At 35.6% G+C, this 18,778-nt stretch overlaps 1 protein-coding gene across 1 annotated transcript; it reads left to right on the forward strand.

The window, feature by feature from the left end:
* The first annotated feature begins 6 nt into the window (after positions 1–6).
* treh (trehalase (brush-border membrane glycoprotein)) lies at positions 7–13,983 on the forward strand. The gene is made up of 15 exons (XM_015010506.2): positions 7–108; positions 2,396–2,496; positions 2,574–2,721; positions 3,495–3,582; positions 3,838–3,938; positions 4,027–4,119; positions 5,053–5,169; positions 5,266–5,388; positions 6,366–6,415; positions 7,818–8,018; positions 8,995–9,212; positions 11,090–11,201; positions 11,804–11,916; positions 11,994–12,047; positions 13,580–13,983. The coding sequence occupies exons 1-15, from the start codon at positions 26–28 to the stop codon at positions 13,715–13,717; spliced, it is 1,740 nt and encodes a 579-aa protein (XP_014865992.2). The 5' UTR covers positions 7–25; the 3' UTR covers positions 13,718–13,983.
* The last annotated feature ends 4,795 nt before the right edge of the window (positions 13,984–18,778 follow it).

Below are 18,778 nucleotides of genomic sequence, written 5' to 3' on the forward strand. Positions count from 1 at the left end.
CTGCCACTTCGACTCATCGCTCAAAATGGAGAGTCGTGTTGTCTTCTGCTTTTCATTCATAACTCTGTTTATTTGTGTGAAATGTTCGCTGCCTCCTCCATGCGACAGGTAAGATAATTTCTAAAAAATCTAATTTAACTCCAACTTTTTGTTTAAAAGTAATATTTAAACTTGAAGAAAAAAGAATCGAGCATTTGTTAAACTATATTTGGTTCTGTTGACTGTGTTGAAGGTTAAAGTTCATGTTCTGTTTAAAACAAAAGGGAAATTGCTTTTTATTTTTTCATTTACTTAAAATTTTATCAGACTGATTAGGAAAACCTTTGATCTTGTTAATGGTGCAACAATAGAAAGTTTATTAACTTTTTGTTTCTGTTAATGATTTGCAGCTCTTAAATTCACATCAAAGTCCATTCTGATAACTTTGGAAAAAATGCTTTTTACAAGCTGGGGAGTTGTTTCAGAGTGGAAATGTACTAAAACCTGTACTTTTAGGTAAAAATATGTAAATCTAACAATGGAGCATAAGGCATAATAAATGTAATAGTCAACAATTGTGTGGGGTAAAAAACTTTTTTTTTTGTTATTTTGATAAACTTTGCATAATTAAAATCAACATTTCAGTCACTTGCAAACTTTAAAATGTCAGAATTACAAAAAAAAAAAAAAAACTTTACATACAGGAATGCCAGCCTGCACTCATTTCCTGGTCTGGGCTCCTTTTACATAAATTACTGCAGCAAAGAGTTGGTCAGAAATTTTGACTCATATTGTTGGGTTTTCATATGTGCATGTTCATATGGCAGTTGCCCAGGGCAGCATCTTCCAAGGGGTGGTGCAAAACTACTAGATAAAAATATGGATAAGTTGAAAATTCTGACTTTCGAGTTAGAAAAATCATCTGGAACGCTCTCAGAAGCCAGATTTCCTACTGGGAAACTGGGAGCAACACCAGTTATGATTTCAGGCTCACTTTGTGTTTCAATATGGCTGCTCCTCACCTCAGCAGTAGAAGGATGTGGTGGAAACATGTTTATTTTACAAGACAAACATGTAAAAGTGCATCTAAAGTCAGTGTTGCATGTAGTGCCTGTAGATATAAGAGAAAATTAAAAGTGTTTGCTTACAAAACATAAACCTTAAAATATTTAGAACTGCAAAAAGTATTTGCAGTGATTAGTCGCCATCTTGAAATTCAAACTTCTTACCTGGAGCTACATAAAAAAACCCCCACAACTTCCATAAATAAAAATGGTAACAATGCTGTGTCACTGTGATTTTAAAGCCTATCAATCCTACATGAGTTGGTTCAAAGGTTGGGTTACATAATTAGAAAATGTCATGTTCAATAGATTAGCTTTAAGACATTTTTACAGATAAGTCAAAGTAAACAATGGATTTGTAATTTACTTCTGCATTTACAACATAAAATATATTATGTTTGCAAATCTTTTTTGACCCCATCAGCAGCTTGATTCTCTTGAATGTGTTTACCTTTTTTGCATTACTCTTTTTCCTTCCACTAAACTTTCCATTAAAAGGCTTGGGTATTCTGCAGACTGCCCTGATGTGGTTTATTCTTCCCCTACATCAGCTGTCTGAAACCTTAATAATTTATTTCCCTTAGTCCACCAAAATAAAATCAATTTAGAGCCAAAAAAAACCCCCACAATTTTATTTCTAGATTATTTTTATATTTTAAAACAAAAACTTGGAAATGTTTGCAAAAATAAGATGGATAAATTTTCTTCTATGAGATGATGTAATTTTGTATATAAAGAGCATGGTTTCCAACAAAGACAAGAAAAACTAACATATATATGGTACTTTTTGTACCATATTTTAGCTGGAGGTAGGCGCCAGCAACCCTCTGACCCCACTAAGGGACAAGGGTGTACAGAAAATGGATGGATGGATGGTAGTTTTTGTCATTTTGTTGTAGAAATTTAATCCAATTATTCTATGACAGAAAATGGAAAAACTACAAAAACATGTTTATTTTTCTACAAAAAAATCATTTTTGTCTTTTTTGTTTTATGTGATATTTACATTTTATGAGAAACTGAATTTTAGGCACTTACTTGCTGTGAGCCAAAGTGAAATAAAAATATTTGTACTTCAAAAAATATGTATATATTTAAGTGTATGCTTAATTTACCAGTAAATCACATAATATTCCAATGAAACTCGTAACATTTTCTTGTTTCTAACTTGACAAAATATGTTGTTTTTTTGTTGTTGTTTTTTTCAGAAAATCTGCTTGAAATAGGAAGTTTTAGTAATTTTATTTCAATTTGTTACGTCAACCTTTAATCCGGTTTGCCTATTTATTGTCCCACTGGGGTTTATTATGTTCTTGTTGGAGTTTCTTAATGGTTTCACCTCCTTGTTTCAGTGAAATCTACTGCTCAGGCCCCATCCTGCATCACATGCAGGAAGCAAAGCTGTTCAACGATGACAAACACTTTGTAGACATGAAGCTGAAGTCGCCTCCTGGTGAGTCTATAAAAATGTTTTGATTACACATCCACGATTCCTGCTTTTCTTCTTTAAAAAAAAAAAATCTTCCACAGGTGAAGTTTTGGCGGCTTTTCAAACGCTCTTAAACGAGTGGCTGAACTCCAGCATCCCAAAAACGAAGCTTGAGGAGTTCCTGGAGGCAAACTTTGACAAACCGGGGACAGAGTTTGAGACGTGGACGCCGACCGACTGGCAGGAGAAGTGAGTTCAACCTGTTCCACTCAGGCCTACGGAACAGAATTAGGGCCAAAAAATAAAAACGTTTCAATAAAATACTCTAATTTCAGAATTCAAATTCTTTGGCAACTATGTCAAAATCTGAATAAATAGCCAAACATCCCTAATATGATTATATAACTATAATCATATAGTTGTATTTTTCATGTGTATATATGCACCTTAGCCTGTTCCAAATTTACCTGCTAGATTTGATTGATAGAGCATTAACAATTTAAACAATTCTGATTCTGAGACAAAAATGTCAGAATTCTGTGATTGTAGTCAAAATTCTGAGAAAAAAAAATCTGAATTCTGGGACTAAAAGCAGAATTTTGATATTTAAAATCACCATTTTTAGAAAACAATTAATTCTAAGAAAAAAGTCAGAATTTAGAGATAAAAAGTCAAAAGTTTAAAAAGTTAGAATTCTGAGATTAAATAAGAATTTTGAGGGGGGGAATCAGAATTCTGAGAAAAAAAATAATTCTAAGAAAAAAAGTCAATTTTTTTGAAACAGTCAAAATGTCAAAATTCAAGTCAGAACTTTGGGGGGAAATCAGAATTCTGCAAAACAAAAATTGAGTTCTAAGAAAAAAAGTCAGAATTTTGAGTAAAACAAAATAGAATTCTTAGGAAAAACTGAATTCTGTCTGAATTCTTTTTTTTCTTTTTTTTTTTACAGTGACTCAAATTGTCTTCCGTACAGATCTGTGCATTTTGTAGCAGTTAACAGGTGACGTGTCTTTCTGTGGCAGGCCGCGGTTCCTGAGTGGAATCGCAGATGAGAAGCTGCGGCTGTGGGCGGAGCAGATTCACGGCCTGTGGAAATCTCTGGGCAGAAAGGTGACGATTTCCAGCTTCTTCACCCAGATGAGTTACGGTTTCACCCTTAGTAAACGCGCTTTAGCGAGGTTAGCATGTTTTCACACTCAGGAACCTGCAAAAGTGTTTAATCCGATTTAACTCTTCCACATTTCATCCCAAAATGTTTTAAATTGGGATTAATCGTTTTAATCCCGATAAATACCGTGATGGACTCCACGTGCAGCAGATGTAAAGAAATGAGGGATTATTCAAGGGAACAAATCTCTCCTCCAGATACAAACCAGTGTCAAAGACCATCCTGAGCTCTACTCTCAGATTTTCACCCCACATCCGGTCGTGGTTCCTGGCGGCCGCTTCAGGGAGCTCTACTACTGGTGAGCCAGCAGTTTGACCAATCACTGCCGTCAATTTGACCGTTCTGACCTCATCAGCCAATCAGGACGCTCCCCTCACATCCAACAGGGACTCCTATTGGGTCATCAACGGGCTCATTCTGTCGGAGATGACGGAAACGGCATACGGCATGATTCAGAACTTCCTTTTCTTGGTCGAAAGGTATGAAAGACCGCCGGAAGTTCGTTCAGAAGTTTGGTTTCCATGGCAACGGGGTTCGCCTGAGCTTAGGTCGCGCTAGCTTGTTTTTTTTTTTCCCGTCATTTTTGTCTAACATTTTGACAAAAAATTCCGCCATAATCTATTTTTACCCACCAGTTTTTAACTTAATAATGAAACTTTATTCCATTTTTATTTTTATTTTGTTTACTTTTTATTCAACAAGCTGAACAGACAACCCACATCTCTTCATCATCAAGCCGAACTCGGGTAAAATTTCACTAATTGATGTGATTAGAAGTCGGCAGACTTATATTAATTGATTTAATTATCTCTGTGTGTAAAGTTGAAACTGTCTGCGTGTGTGTAATCTGTCAAAATAGAGGATTACCGTCAGATATTTTCCTCATCTTTTACAATGGAGTAATTACAACAGTCAATCAGGCTGAAAATAATAATAACACAAAGAAAATAATAATAATAATAATAATAATAATAATAATAATAATAATAATAATAATAGTTAGTCTTAGTATTATTTTGATTTTGTTCTCGTAATATCACGAATTTATTCTTGTATTATTTTGCATTCTCATATATTTTAATATTATTTTTTTGTTTGGCTATGCTTTCTTGTGCTGTGATATTTTATAAAAGGCGACGGAAACATCTGACGCCCATCTGTCATTTCTGACAGATTTCACACACCTTTACAACTTTATTCTCACAGTACAACTTTTTCTAGTATTATTTCAACTTTATTCTCGTAATTTCATTCATTTTCTTAGAATATAGCCCTAATACTCTGTCGTAAAAAAAATGAAATAAATGAATAAAAAATGTCAAAGACTGAAGATATTCGGTTAAGTCGACCCCTGATCCAGAGACATTTTTAAGATTTAATACAATAGTAAATTTCTTGTGATTGTCCCTCAGATACGGGTTCGTTCCCAACGGCGGGCGGGTTTATTACGAGCGGCGCAGCCAGCCCCCCTTCCTGCCGCTGATGGCGGAGAGCTACTACGGAGCAACCGGCAACCAGCAATTCCTCCGGTGATTTTTCTACAGGAAGCCATTACTAAAAACAAAATGGCGCCGTCACATTTGAGGCTGCTCTCCACTTACATGCCCTCTTCCGTTGATTTTTAGCGCAGCTCTACCGATTCTAGAGACGGAGTACCGGTTCTGGATGCAGAACCGTTCAATAACTGTGACGGCAACCGGGTCAGAACACGTTCTGAACCGGTTCAACGTGGAGGCGGACCTGCCCAGGTAACGGAGGAACTAATTTCAAACTTCTGCCAAAGTCTTTTTTATATGGCTCTCTAGACTAGAAACTATAAAATAGCATTTGTTTACTTAAATATGATTGTATTAATCAAATCAAAACAGCTTACAGCGATTTATTAGCATCAGAAAAAGGAAATGTCTCCCACAAACTCAGACATTTTTTCAGAAAGAATAAAGGGAATTTCTAAGTTTGAAAAGTGAAACATTTGCTTGAATTGTTTTTCTTTTTGAGATTAATGTCAGTATTCCATAAAAAGAGAAAATGTCTATGTTTGAAAAGTAAAAAAATTGGTTGAAAAAGTAGAAATCGTAAATCTCAGACATTTTCTAAAAAAAATGAGGAAATTTTTGAGTTTGAAAAGTGGAAAATTTGCTAGAAAAAAATTGAAAACATTTGAGATTAACCTTAAATGTTCTAGGAAAAAATAAGAAAACTTCTGAATTTGAAAAGTCACAAAAGTGTAATATGCTCAAACTTTGAGGTTAATCACAGAAATGTGGTAAAAAGAAGAAAATTTCTGAGTTTGAACAGTTGAAATTTTACTAAAAAACAAACAAAAAAAAACCAGAAATATTGAGATTAATCTCAGAAATGTTCTAAAAAAAGATGGAAATATCTGAGTTTGTGAGAAACTACTTAATATTTACTGGAAAAAAATAAAGAACATTTATGAGTTAAATTAAAAAGTGTAAATTTTTCTTGCAGTTTTTTTTATTTTTGCAGCTCAGAATGTTCCTTTCTGAGGAACAAGGAAATTTCTCTTTAGATTAATCTCAGAAATGTTCCTGAAAAATATGGAAATTTCTGAGTTTGAAATGTGGAAAATTCATAAACTTCCCAGATTTACTTAGAAAATTTAAAAGAAAGAAAAACTTTGATCTTCCGGATTTTAAGCAGTAAAATTAAAAAAACAAAATAATCTGCATTTTTACCGAGATTAAGTTGTTTCTGCTTCCAGGCCTGAATCGTACACAGACGATCTGGAATTAGCCGAAGGACTCTCCGATGGTAATAAATTATTAAAACTATTATTCCTCTTCCTCAGAATAGACATTTTTGCTTTTTATACTTAAGTTACAGAACAAAGAGAAAACTACCTTTCATTTCTCTAACAGTTTATTAAAAGTGTAGATACAGTAAATAGAAGAAAGGTAGGAAAATTGTCAGAAAAAATATCAGACATTTTTAGATTAATTTAATAAATTTTCTAGAAAAAAAGAGAAAATGTCTGAGCTCCAAAAGTCTAAAATTTACTTTAAACAACAACTCCAGCCTTAGAAATTTTCTAGACTAACCCTGGATATTTCTGAGTCTGGAAAGCCAAACATTTGTTTGAAAAAACTCAAATTTTTCTAGAAAAAAAACTTTGGAAAAAAAAAAGTTTGAAAATCAAAAATTGTCAAGAACAACTTTTCTAGAGATTTTCTGAGTTTATAGCAAGTTTATAGCAAGTTTGGAGTTCAGAAATTCTGTTTTTTTTTCTTTTGTAAAAAAAAAATTCTGAGATTTAAGTCAAAATTTCAGAGTTTTTTATTGCAGATAATTTCAAAAAGACATGTGAGATTAATCTAAATTTTTTTTATATTTTTTCTACCAAATTTTCACCTATTCTGTTCCTTTGTTTTCTCAAAAAAAATTCTGGGATTAATCTGAAACTTTCTGAATTGTTTTGTTTGAAATTTCCTCTTCCTGTTTCGTCTTTCTCTCTAAAATGGCCTGGTTGTAATTTCCCTGTAGCAGCGGAGCGAAGGCTGTGTAGTAAACTCATGCTGGATGTGTGAATGTTTCCCCGCCTCTCCCTCTCTCTCCCTGCCTCCCTCTCTCTCCCTGCCTCCCTCTCTCTCCCTGCCTCTCCCTCTCTCTCTCCCTGCCTCCCTCTCTCCCTCTCCCTCCCTCTCTTTCTCTGTCTCCCTCTCCCTCACTCTCTCTCTGTCTCTCTCTCCCCCCCTCTCTCTCTCTCTCCTTCCCTCTCTCTCTCTTTGTCTCTCTCTCCCTCTCTCTCCCTCCCCTCCCTCTCTCCCTCCCTCTCTCCCTCTCCCCCCCCTCTCTCCCCCCCTCTCTCCCTCCCTCTCTCTCTCTCCCCCCTCCCCCCTCTCTCTCTCCCTCCCTCTCTCCCTCTCCCCCCCCTCTCCCCCCCCCTCTCTCCCTCTCTCTCTCTCCCTCTCTCTCCCTCCCTCTCTCTCCCCCCCCTCTCCCTCTCCCCCCCTCTCTCCCCCCCTCTCTCCCTCCCTCTCTCTCTCTCCCCCCCTCCCCCCTCTCTCTCTCCCCCCCTCTCTCTCTCCCTCCCTCTCTCTCCCCCCCTCTCTCTCTCCCTTCCACTCTCCCTCCCCCCCCCTCTCTCCCCCCCTCTCTCCCTCCCTCTCTCTCTCTCCCCCCCTCCTCCCCCCCCTCTCTCTCTCTCTCTCTGCAGAGCTAAGGCAGCAGCTGTACATGGATCTGAAGGCCGGCGCCGAGTCCGGCTGGGACTTCACGTCCCGCTGGTTCATAAACTCCACCGGACAGAACGACGGGACGCTCAGAGACACGCGGACCAGCCAGATCCTCCCCGTCGACCTCAACGCCCTGCTGTGCCGCAACGAGAAACTCCTGGCCTCTTTCCACCGGCTGCTGGGTGAGACGCTGACCTCTGACCTCTGACCTCCACTGAGCTTTCAGCTCCCAGCTGGTGTTGCACAAAGATCGACAGTTACATTTACCTGAGTAACTTAAAAAAAAAAAAAAAAAAAAAAAAAAAAAAAAAAAAATATATATATATATATATATATATATATATATATATATATATATAATAAAAAGTACTTTTAAGAATATTTTAGTACGCTGTACTTTTTAGTTTTACTGGAGAAGAATGTCTGGATTTTACACGCAGTGTCAGTAACTTCACTGAATGAAGAACAAAAGTTTAACATTTTCGACTTTTGAAACTCTAAAATTTCCTAATTTTTTTTCTAGAAATTTTCCAATTTAAATCTCAGTATGTGGGAGGTTTTTTTTCTAGCTAATTTTCAAATTTTTAAAATCAGAAATTTCTGAGACTAATTTTTAATTTCTACTTTTCTTACTAACCAAATTTATGGCTTTTCAAGCTTAGAAATTTTCTTTTTTTTTTTCTAAAAAAAGAACTAACTAAAAACAAAACCATTCTGAGATCAATTTAAAAATTTAGTTATTTTCAAGCAAATATCCCATTTCTCAAACCCAGAAATTTTATTGAGTTTTGGAGAAAATTTCTGAGATTATTCTCAAATTTTTTATATTTTTTTCTACCAATTTTTTGACTTTTCAAGCTCAGAAATTTCTGCATTTTTCCTAGCAATTTTTTTCAAACTCAGAAATATAAAAATGTTGGAGTTTATTTTTCTAGCACATTTTGAGTAAAATTGTTGGATTCTCTACCGACAAGCATGTTTTAACCATAATTTCACCAGACTCAGACACACACCTGCAGTTTTTGTTAAGTTTCTTCAGTTTTCTATTGAAAGAAACTTATTTGGAAACATTTTCTTTTTCCTGATTTTGTTATTTTTTTGTTACTTCAATGAATTATTGTCATTTTGCTTCTGCATGACGATGCCGTTCTTCGACAGGTAACAACGAGTCGGCTGCTCTGTATGAGCGAGCGGCGGCGCGCAGGATGCAGGCGATGGAGGCGCTGCTGTGGGACGCAGAGAGGGGAGCCTGGTTCGACTACAACCTGCTGACCAACTCCAGACATTTTGCCTTCTACGCGTCCAACCTGGCGCCCGTCTGGGCCCAGTGCTTCTCCCAGCCCGACATGGGGGAGAAGGCGCTGCAGTACCTGAAGGTGGGACGCTTCACTCTGCAGTCAAACATTAAATACTTTTATATTTTTATATTTTATTGGTGGATAAAAACGAAGTTTATCATATTCAGAGTTGGGTTTTAAATAGTTACCTTTACTCTAGTAACCTTTTGGAAAAAAATCTACTTTTACAAGTATTTTTACTGCGCTGTACTTTTATGAAGTATTTCTACTCTTACTTGAGTACAATTTCTGAATTTTCTACACACTGAATGAAAAACAAACATGTTTTAAACAAAAATTCACCAGACACCTGCAGTTTCTGTTAAAGTTTCATGAGTTTTTTATTGAAAAAATCTGATTTGAAACATTTTCTTTCGACTGATTTTATTTATTTTTTTGTTACTTTCATGAATTATTTTCATTTTACCAAATACCAAAATTTCCACTTAACTTTATATTTTTCGTCCATCTGATGATGTAATTTTTAAATATCAAATGATTGATAATTTGATCAGTTCTTGAGTAAATTTTTACCAAATACTTTTTTACTTTTCCTCACTTGAGTTGTTTTTTTTGGCAGCAACTTTTACTTTCAATTGACAAAATTCACGTGAAATAAACATATTCTTGCAGCTTTTTGCACTAATTCTTTAATCAGAAACATCATTTTTTAAAACAGTGGAAAAAAAGCACAACAAAATTAAAAATTGTGTGTTTATTACAAATATTCCTCAAATAGTCGTAAAAATTGGGTTTAAATAATCGCTAACTCCCACCTGTAGGGGTCAGTATATTTCACTTCTACTTCACTGCTGCCTTGGTCTTTTTTATTATTTTTTACTTAATTTAGACAAAATATGTGCATCAAATTAGAAGAATGGAATGAAAATAAGTAGCAAGAGAGCAAAAATTACAACCACAAAAAGGAAAAATACAAAAATGTTGGCAGATTTTGTTAGAAATTCAGCACAAATTGAGACTTTAAAGCTGATATATTAGTACAGTACTTTAAAAAATACAAATATGAAAATAAATAGGCAAAAAATGCATTAAGCTTTGGTTTTAGCTTAATAAATTTACAGGTTTATACCAAATTTTGCTTTTATGGAGTTTTCAAACAGGACAAACCACATAATATAATTTGTAAAGTTAAACGGTGTGTCTATTTTCAATTTTCTTTTTAGAAATTAAAAAATATCTTTCCACAACATTTTAACATCAGAGCAGTCCCAGAAAAGATGAGCGATGCTTTCCTCAGAGTTGTGGCAAAATGGAAACAATTAACAGAATTACATCTATGCAGAATCTCAAAACTTTTTAGTTATTAACTATTTTTTCTGCAACAACTAAACATATTTCCAGCAAATATTACTAAAAATATTATCCCAGAAAGCTATAGAAGCTGGTTTATTTTTATGATCTTTTATTAGCCATTTACTGTCTTACTTAAGTGCAAATATTGCAAAAATGTCTCCACAGATCAGTAACTTTGATTGCAAAACAATCATAAAATGGTGAAATCCTGAGATGTCCAGTGTTATTAAATGTTAAGAAGTGTTTATTCAATACAGAAAAAACTATTTATTAATATTTTATCTGTTTGTTAATGGATCCAGTCAGTACATTCACAACATTCATAATCTTGATATGTGAAAATGAGAAGCTGATCATTAAGTTTTAAGAAGAAAAAGCCTTGTTAGAGGAGATCAGGTTTTATTTTCATGGAGGTTAAAGGTCACATTAACTCTTAACATCTATTTGGATCTCAGCTTTTTCTCACTAAAATCAGAAGTTTGTAGATTTTTTTTGCAGCTTGAAAAGTGCAAAGGTTTCTTTCTGGGCGATTCCCGGTTGCGCCAGCAGATGGCACTGTCGCACCGCAACGCTTTTTCGCTTCTCGTTTTCTTCCTGCACAGGCCAGCGGCGCTCTGGACTTCCCCAACGGCGTGCCGACGTCACTGAGGGACTCTGGGCAGCAGTGGGACTATCCCAACGCCTGGCCGCCGCTGCAGCACATGCTCATCGAAGGTGGGAAGCACAAAAAAACATAAAACTAAATAAAAACAACAACTTCCTGAAACCATGGGGTGACTTCATGAAGCAAATTCAGATTATGTGACTCATTTTCTTTTGGATTTGTACTAAAAAAAATGAGGAAAAATAAATATTTAAATGCATTTGTTGCTGTTTTTGGTAGAAAAACGACCAAACCTCCCACTTTTAGGTCTTGATTCATCACACTTGGTTTCCATTTAAAGGTGTTTATTACATTCGCATCAGACACACAGCTGGAGGGATCGTTTCCTGTCATATTTTTTTTATCTGGCATCTTCCTCAGTGATGCTCTGATGGAGCCTGTGTAGCAGCTCTCTCTATTTTCTTCTTGCTTCGGGGGATTTTTTCCTTTCAGTTTGGTGTTCATGAAGTGAAATACATGCTCACCTGCATTGAAATCAGGTAACAGATTGGATCAGAAAAAAAAAAATGCACCACTGGGCCATAAAAAACTAAATCTCTCCTGCTGTCTTGTATTCTGAGGTTTTTGTGTGCTACATTGTTGTAAAAATAACCAGGAATTAAGGTAAAATATAGTGTTTTATGATAAAAAAGGAGAGATTTTGCTTTTCCAGGTTTGTCCAAACTGTCTTCAGAGGAGGGAAAGAAGCTGGCGTTTGATCTGGCGCAGCGCTGGATCAAAACAAACTGGCGGGCCTATCAGGAATACGAAGCCATGTTTGAAAAGGTGAGTGTTTGTGCTGCTTCACTGCTCAGATCGCACTCAGATGACGCACCGTGTAACATTCGTCTCCGCCCCAACAGTACGACGTGAACGGAGACGGAAAACCAGGCGGAGGTGGAGAGTACGAAGTTCAGGTGACTCCCTCTTTCTGTTTCCAACAATTCACTGTATCTTACTTGAGCTTTATGAATTGATCCAACACAAAGCAGTGCGTAAAGGTGGAAGGGAAGGAAAATAACTCAAATAAAAATCTAATAAAAACACAAAAATAGGCAAGATGGCTGACAGGACAGATGTTTAGAAAACACTCTGAAAGGAAAGGAAGCCATAAAATGTCATTGCTGAAGAAGCTGGTTGTAAAATCAAAACATTTTAACAGGAAAATTGAGTGGAAGGACGAAGTGTGGTGGGAAAGGTGGGGAAGAATTGCAGCTTTTGGGACAATCTCATCTTTGAGTGTCCCAAAAATTTTATTATTATTATTATTATTATTATTATAATTATTATACATCTCCTGGCTCCAATGCTCAGTACCACACCTGTGAAGCACGGTGGTGGAGGTGTGATGGTTTGGACTTGTTTTGCAGCTATATGAGTTTTAAATTGACCATGAACGTTTCTGTTTCAAAGTTTTCAAAAGACAAACAGGACTCTAATAATCTGACAGCTGAATATTCGTACAAACTGGATCATTAATAAGAAAAATTAAGTCCAGAACAAAATGACTGGAAACGTCAATGAACTAAGAAACACTGAAGAGAAGGTCTTACTTTGAAGAGTTAGACCTGAGGTTGGATTTATGTTTATTATTTTATTTAAAGGTCCATCAATTTTATTGATGGACGTCAATTTTATTTATATTATTTATTTTCCGGGCACTTTTTATTATTTTATAGCACAATTGGGTATCTGTTACCTTCAGAAGTAAATTTTCCATAGCAACTGTGGTGGTGGCCATTTTTAAAAAATTAAAAATGATCAGTAAAAGTCAAGTCTATGGACCCAATTATGAATTATTTGACACCAGAAGTATTAATTTGTGATAAATATTGGCAAATTTAGTGCAAAAATACATTTTCCATAACAACCATGGTGGCCATCTTGAAAAGTTAAAAAATTATAATATAATTGCTAATTTGGTGCCCAATTATGAAAGATTTAGCACCAAATGTATTCATCTACGATGGCAAATGTAGTGCTAAAATACATTTTCCATGTCCGATGGTGGCCATCTTGAAAAATGTAAATTGATCAGTAAATATGATTTCTGTGGCCTCAGTTAAAGGTATTCAGATTTAGTGCAGAAACATCCTCCATGACAACCATAGTGGCCATTTTGAAAAATGGCTGCAATTTTGAATTTTTCATTGGCTAATACCATCGCTTTGTTTTTCTTTTTCAAAAATCAAGGCCCTGGGAACACGAGTGCCGATCCAGGTCTTTATAATATTCTGAAATATTTAATAATAACTAAACGTGACGCCACCTTCTTTTCCCTGTAGCTAGTTAATGAAAACAAGTCGCGTTTGAGGCGTTTGTGACTGAGCAGCACGTCTCTGGCTGCCTGTCTGTCTGATGCTCTTTATAAAAATAGAAGCAACACTAACGCTGCTGCTGCTGCTGCTGCTGCGTTTCTCCCCTCATCCCTCCTCTCCTCCTGCTGCAGCTGGGCTTTGGGTGGACCAACGGCGTGGCCCTGCAGCTCCTGGATCAGTATGGGGCGACGCTCACCTCGGGAGGCGGCCGTGTGCGCTCTGACCTCCTGCTGCCTCTGGTCGCCTCCGTCGCTCTCATGCTCCGGTGAATCGGAGGTGTCAGAAGAACCCGGCTGAGGCTTGGATTTTATTTTAGCATTCATGTTTCGACTCGCACTTCCTCCTCCACGGACTAAAGAGACTAACGAGGGTGTTTTTACCGCAGAAATGGCTGCAGCAACTTAATATAATTTCTGTTAATTGGTGAATAATGTTTGGGTTCATGAGAAGATTTATATTTTTGTGCCACTGAAGCTCAGCATTGTTTTTTTTTTCTCGGACATAAAACTGAGATTAAAAATATTTATCCAACTGATTCAGTTCTTGTATTTATTTTATGGAAGAGGATAAAGGCCACTGAAGAAAAGAAATTAAATTTAGATTTTTTTTTCCTCAAAACTGACATTTTCTCAGAATTCTGATTTTGGCCTCCCAATATTCTGATTCTAATCTAAAAGTTCAGAGTTTTATCACAAAATTCTGACTTCAATCTCAGAATTCAGATTTTAATCTCAAAATTTTAACTTTTTTCTCAAAATTCGGTGACACTTTATTTGAAGAGGTGTGCATAAGACTGACATGACACTGTCATGAACATGAACGAGTCTTTATGAATGTCTATGACAGTTGTCATGAAGTGTCATTTTGTAAATAATGACACTTTTAATCCAAAGTTGCTCTAAAAGATGCATTGAAAGTCCACTAAAAATGCCAACATTGCATTAAATTGTCATTATTTACAAAATCAAGCAACATTGGCACTTAATATCAGAATATTGAATTTTTTTCTCAAATTTCTAATTCTGTGTCCATCTATCTCAAAACCAATGTATTCTTAGGTGCATGTCAAATATGTTGTTAGCATCTGCTCAATATACTAACAAGTTATAATCCCATTAATCCCATAACTGTCTCCTTCTTGTTATGAGATTGGTAAACAGGCTCTTTATCTACACTGGAAGCTTGTCACAAATTTATTTCTTATATTTGAGTTTTAAGACTAGATTTGTCTGCAAGAACAATCTAAATGATTCTTATTCTGAGAAAAAAAGTCAGATTTTTTCTTTCTGATTCTCTTTTGTAATATTGTCATTGTTATGATAAAAAAAAAGAAATCAAACTGCAAAAAGTTATGTAAAAAATACTTTCCCATTCTGTTCCTTCAGTACCAGCATACAAGAATGAAATGCTGGATAACTGTGGCATTAAAATATGTGAATATTGTGCTTTTAAAGGTCGACCACTGAAGTCTTTTTCATTAACTGCGCTGGAAGAAGTGTGTGGGAATTAATTTCCCTCCAACCTTTTCTCCCAGCGGTGCATCACAAAGTGCATATGGAAACGACCTTTTGGCCTTTTTGGAAATACACATCTCAAGTGCACATGCAGATTTTGGGAAAACATGACAAACATGCATTAATCCAATACATATATGATTTTTATTTAAAGCTGTATCCCTGCTGGTGTTTAAATCCAGTGGGAGCATTTTGGTTGATGCTTAGTTAGATTTTTTGGGGGAGAAAAACAACTAATTGTGTCTGACGACTTCTGTATCGAAGCTTTAGTCGGGATCATTCTGTCCCCTCGCTGACAGAATCATGTTCCTCTCTTTTTAAGGTTGTTTAAATTAATCATGGCCTGATGAATCAGGCTGAATCACTTTCCATCAAATTCAGCTCAGAAATGGCTCATTTTTCACAGCATCAGATGCTTAAATATTCTCTTCTGCTCAAGGCAACAAATTAGGTTGTCATTATTACTCAGTGTTTTTCAAATACAATGGAAAGCAGAATTAATTTGTCACAGATTTCAAATCAGATTAAACTTTTTCTGTTTTTGGTCGCTACACTGTTTTATAGTCACATAAGATGTGTCTGAAAAGCAGTAGAAGTTCCATGTTATTTGCTAGTCGCCATTAAAATCTAGAAGAAGAAGAAGCAGAAGAAGAAGGGACTTTTGATTAATAAGAGAAAAAAATCTAATGTAAAAACAACAGTCAAAATGCTGTAGAGCATTTGTTTTTCATATAGTTTAAATATGTCTCGTCACACGGACGTCGCAATGTTGTTTATGCTGCAATGCATTCTGGGTAGATGAGTTATGCTAGGTAGCATGTAGACAGAACCGTAATTTTTGCGCGTTGAGTGACATTTACCCCTTTCAGTTTAAACCTGAGTATATTGAAATAGAAGGCAATGTAAGAATAAATGAAAACGAGGAGGACTGAACAGACGAAGAGAAGAAATTCGGTCGAAAAAGCCGGTGTGTTTGTTCGGCTGGTTGCTACTTGGAAATGTCAACCCAGAATAAGAGCCGATGCGGCAACCAGCTCTGGTTTCTAACGCAAACTGTTTACGGTAAGCACTGGGAAAGCACTGGGATCAGAATATTTCCTCAAATATATTAGAGTGATGTTTTACAAAGACTTTAAGATGCTCTGTTATTTTAAAAATATCTGTCAATTTGTTTTGAGTTTGCATTAGCTCCTTCCTGCTAATTGTGTTAGCTCTCCCTACTGGTGTAATGCTGCGTTCTAGTTGTTCTGGAAACTGGGAAATTCCAACTTCTGAGTGGGAAAAAAATCAACTCGACCTCCGTCTGAAGTCGGATTTCCCACTGTGAAACTGGGAGGAACTCACGACTCTTCCCAGTTATTACTAGTAAGGCTGACTTTACGTTTCAATATGGCCGCTCCTCACATTAACAGTTTGTCTTGTTTATTTTACAAGACACGCAAGTAAGAGTTTCCATAAAATCAAGCAACTACAAACTGAAAAAATAGATAAAAAGTAGTGTTTAATAATAGAAATTAAATCTTAAATTGTTTTCAGGAGGTACTGCAAGCAGTGTTTATGAGCGATGTCGCCATGTTGAAATTGTCCCGCTACCTCGAGTTTGACGTCAAACCCAGTTCTTGCTAACGGCGTTAGCTCTAGCTAGCTAATATAGTTAGCAGTAGATAAAAAGCTGGTCACGTTTTTGTTTGAACGGATATCTTGGGTATAATGACACATGAAAACTTTGAGACAAAACCCTCCACATTGGATTAAACCGTATACTGCCAAAAACGGCATACACAAGTATATTTCAAATAAATTAGAATTTCTCTAAAGCTGTTTTTTGTATGATAGAAAACATTTCATGAATTATTTTTGACACGTTTACCTCCTAATCCCACTTAATAGTTCAATTCTGTCACCTGATGGCATAAACTCATAACTGCAGCAGGTTTTTTGGGGAGGAAGCTGGAGTACCTGTGGAGAACTCAGTAATGCACATGGAGAACCATCAATCTGGATGTAGAAAGACTTTGCTGCAAGACAACAGTGTACAAACTACTTGGTAGTTAAATTAGACAAAACTTCTCTTGTTTACTTCAAAAACACTAAATCTACCAAGTACTTTTGGTCTAATTTTCTATTGCAAATATCTGAATACAGTTAAAATAAGACAAAACTAACTTACAAATAACTTTTCAGCAAGATTGGAGTCAATAATTCTTAAAGTTTAGGTGAAATAAATGCCAGTGGAACTAGTACTTTTTCCATCAATATTAAGGAATTATTCACTTGAAACAAGCTCCTATAGCTTGATGAAAACTTACTGGTAAGTTAGTTTTGTCTTATTTCAAGTGTATTAAGATATTTGCACTAGAAATTAGACCAAAAATACTTTGTAAGATTTTATGTTTTTGCAAAGTTTTAGGTGAGTTAAAATGAGCTAAATTACTTTTGTTTTACTAAATATCAAAATAATGAAAGTATATGTTATATTTCTTTATTAATGTCTTCAAAATCAGAAATGTACTTACTTTTTCTCAGTATTTGGCAGGGTTGCCTTTGAACATTTTGGGTTTCCTTCCAGAGAAGAGAAGTTTGGTCTGAGAGCATTTTTATTATAACTGTGTGTTTCTTATAATTAACTTTTTAAACAAAGTTATTTATGTGCATTTGCAAAATGAACAGATGTAAAAAGCTTTTCTTGCATCTGCAGCATTTGTTGAAGGTGTGAAAAGATTGAAGGTGCTTCAAACATCAGCACTTCAAATGAAACAAAAACAAGCCATTATTTTTTGCTTTTCTAACACATCTTTCTGTCATTTCTGCTTACATCTGTGGCGACACAGTGGTCAAGCATGAAATGACGTCCAGACTAATATGCAGATTCTTTAAAAAAAGTAATGAGATATTTACTTTAAAAGGAGATTTTCTCCACTCTTGTTGGTGCTGAAGATGGGACGACAAAATAAAGGATTTTGTCTTTTTAGCATGAGTGGACACAAAAGATTGACTGTTCGATTTAAATCAGCAAAAGGCCAACAGGAGCAGCGGAGCATGTAACCTCAGAGATCGCCCTCCATAATGTGCTATCTCCATTTACAAGTCATTTCACCGACTTTTTCTGGCCGTAAGTGACACCCGTGCAGCCGCAGTCATGCATATTGCGCCGTGTTTGGAAGTGTTTAGGCAGCAGACGGCTGTCTCAGCCGGCAGCAGGAGCTGAAGAAGAAACGAACGCTGCTGTTTAGCAGAAACACATGGCGGCGTACCAGGGCCGTTAGAGGTACAAGAGGAGAAAAGGAGTTGATTTACGTCAAAAAACTCTGAAATTTTTAGATTAAGATCAGAAAATTTCTAGAAAACACAAGGAAGTTGAGTTTGAAAAGTAGAAAATTTAACACTTTTGAAACCCAGAAATTTCCAAAAAGGGGAAATTTGTGACTTTTTCCAAGTTTATAAAATTTCAAAAATTTCAAAAATCTCAAAACTTTTTTTCAGAAAATAAATGTCTTCTTTCTAGAAAATTTCTAAAGCTAATCTTAAAATGTTCTTGTTTTTTATTTAAATTTTTTGACTTTTCAAGCTCAGAAATTTCCATGTTTTTTTTCCCCTAAAAATAATCTAAAAATTTTATTGTTGTCCAGAAAATTTTTACTGTTCAAACTCGGTAATCTCTTTATTTTTCTAGGAAATTTCTGAGATTAATAAAAAAATTTTGAATCGTTTTACAGCAAATTTTCAAACTCAGAAATGACCAAATTTTCTCTAAAAAACAAAGCAAAACGAAAAAACTCGGAAGTTCTGAAAATTTCCAGAATTGGAAAATTTTTC

The sequence above is a fragment of the Poecilia mexicana genome, unplaced genomic scaffold, assembly GCF_051168715.1.
Source record: "Poecilia mexicana isolate PSO_F unplaced genomic scaffold, ASM5116871v1 scaffold_13, whole genome shotgun sequence".
Lineage (NCBI taxonomy): Eukaryota > Metazoa > Chordata > Actinopteri > Cyprinodontiformes > Poeciliidae > Poecilia > Poecilia mexicana.

Bases quoted from the DNA above. Each gene is read 5' to 3' on its own strand.
- treh (XM_015010506.2), top strand. From the start codon at position 26: ATGGAGAGTCGTGTTGTCTTCTGCTTTTCATTCATAACTCTGTTTATT. The intron at 5,389-6,365 runs GTAACGGAGGAA...TTCTGCTTCCAG, and splicing joins GTGGAGGCGGACCTGCCCAG to GCCTGAATCGTACACAGACG. The intron at 11,917-11,993 runs GTGAGTGTTTGT...CCGCCCCAACAG, and splicing joins ACGAAGCCATGTTTGAAAAG to TACGACGTGAACGGAGACGG.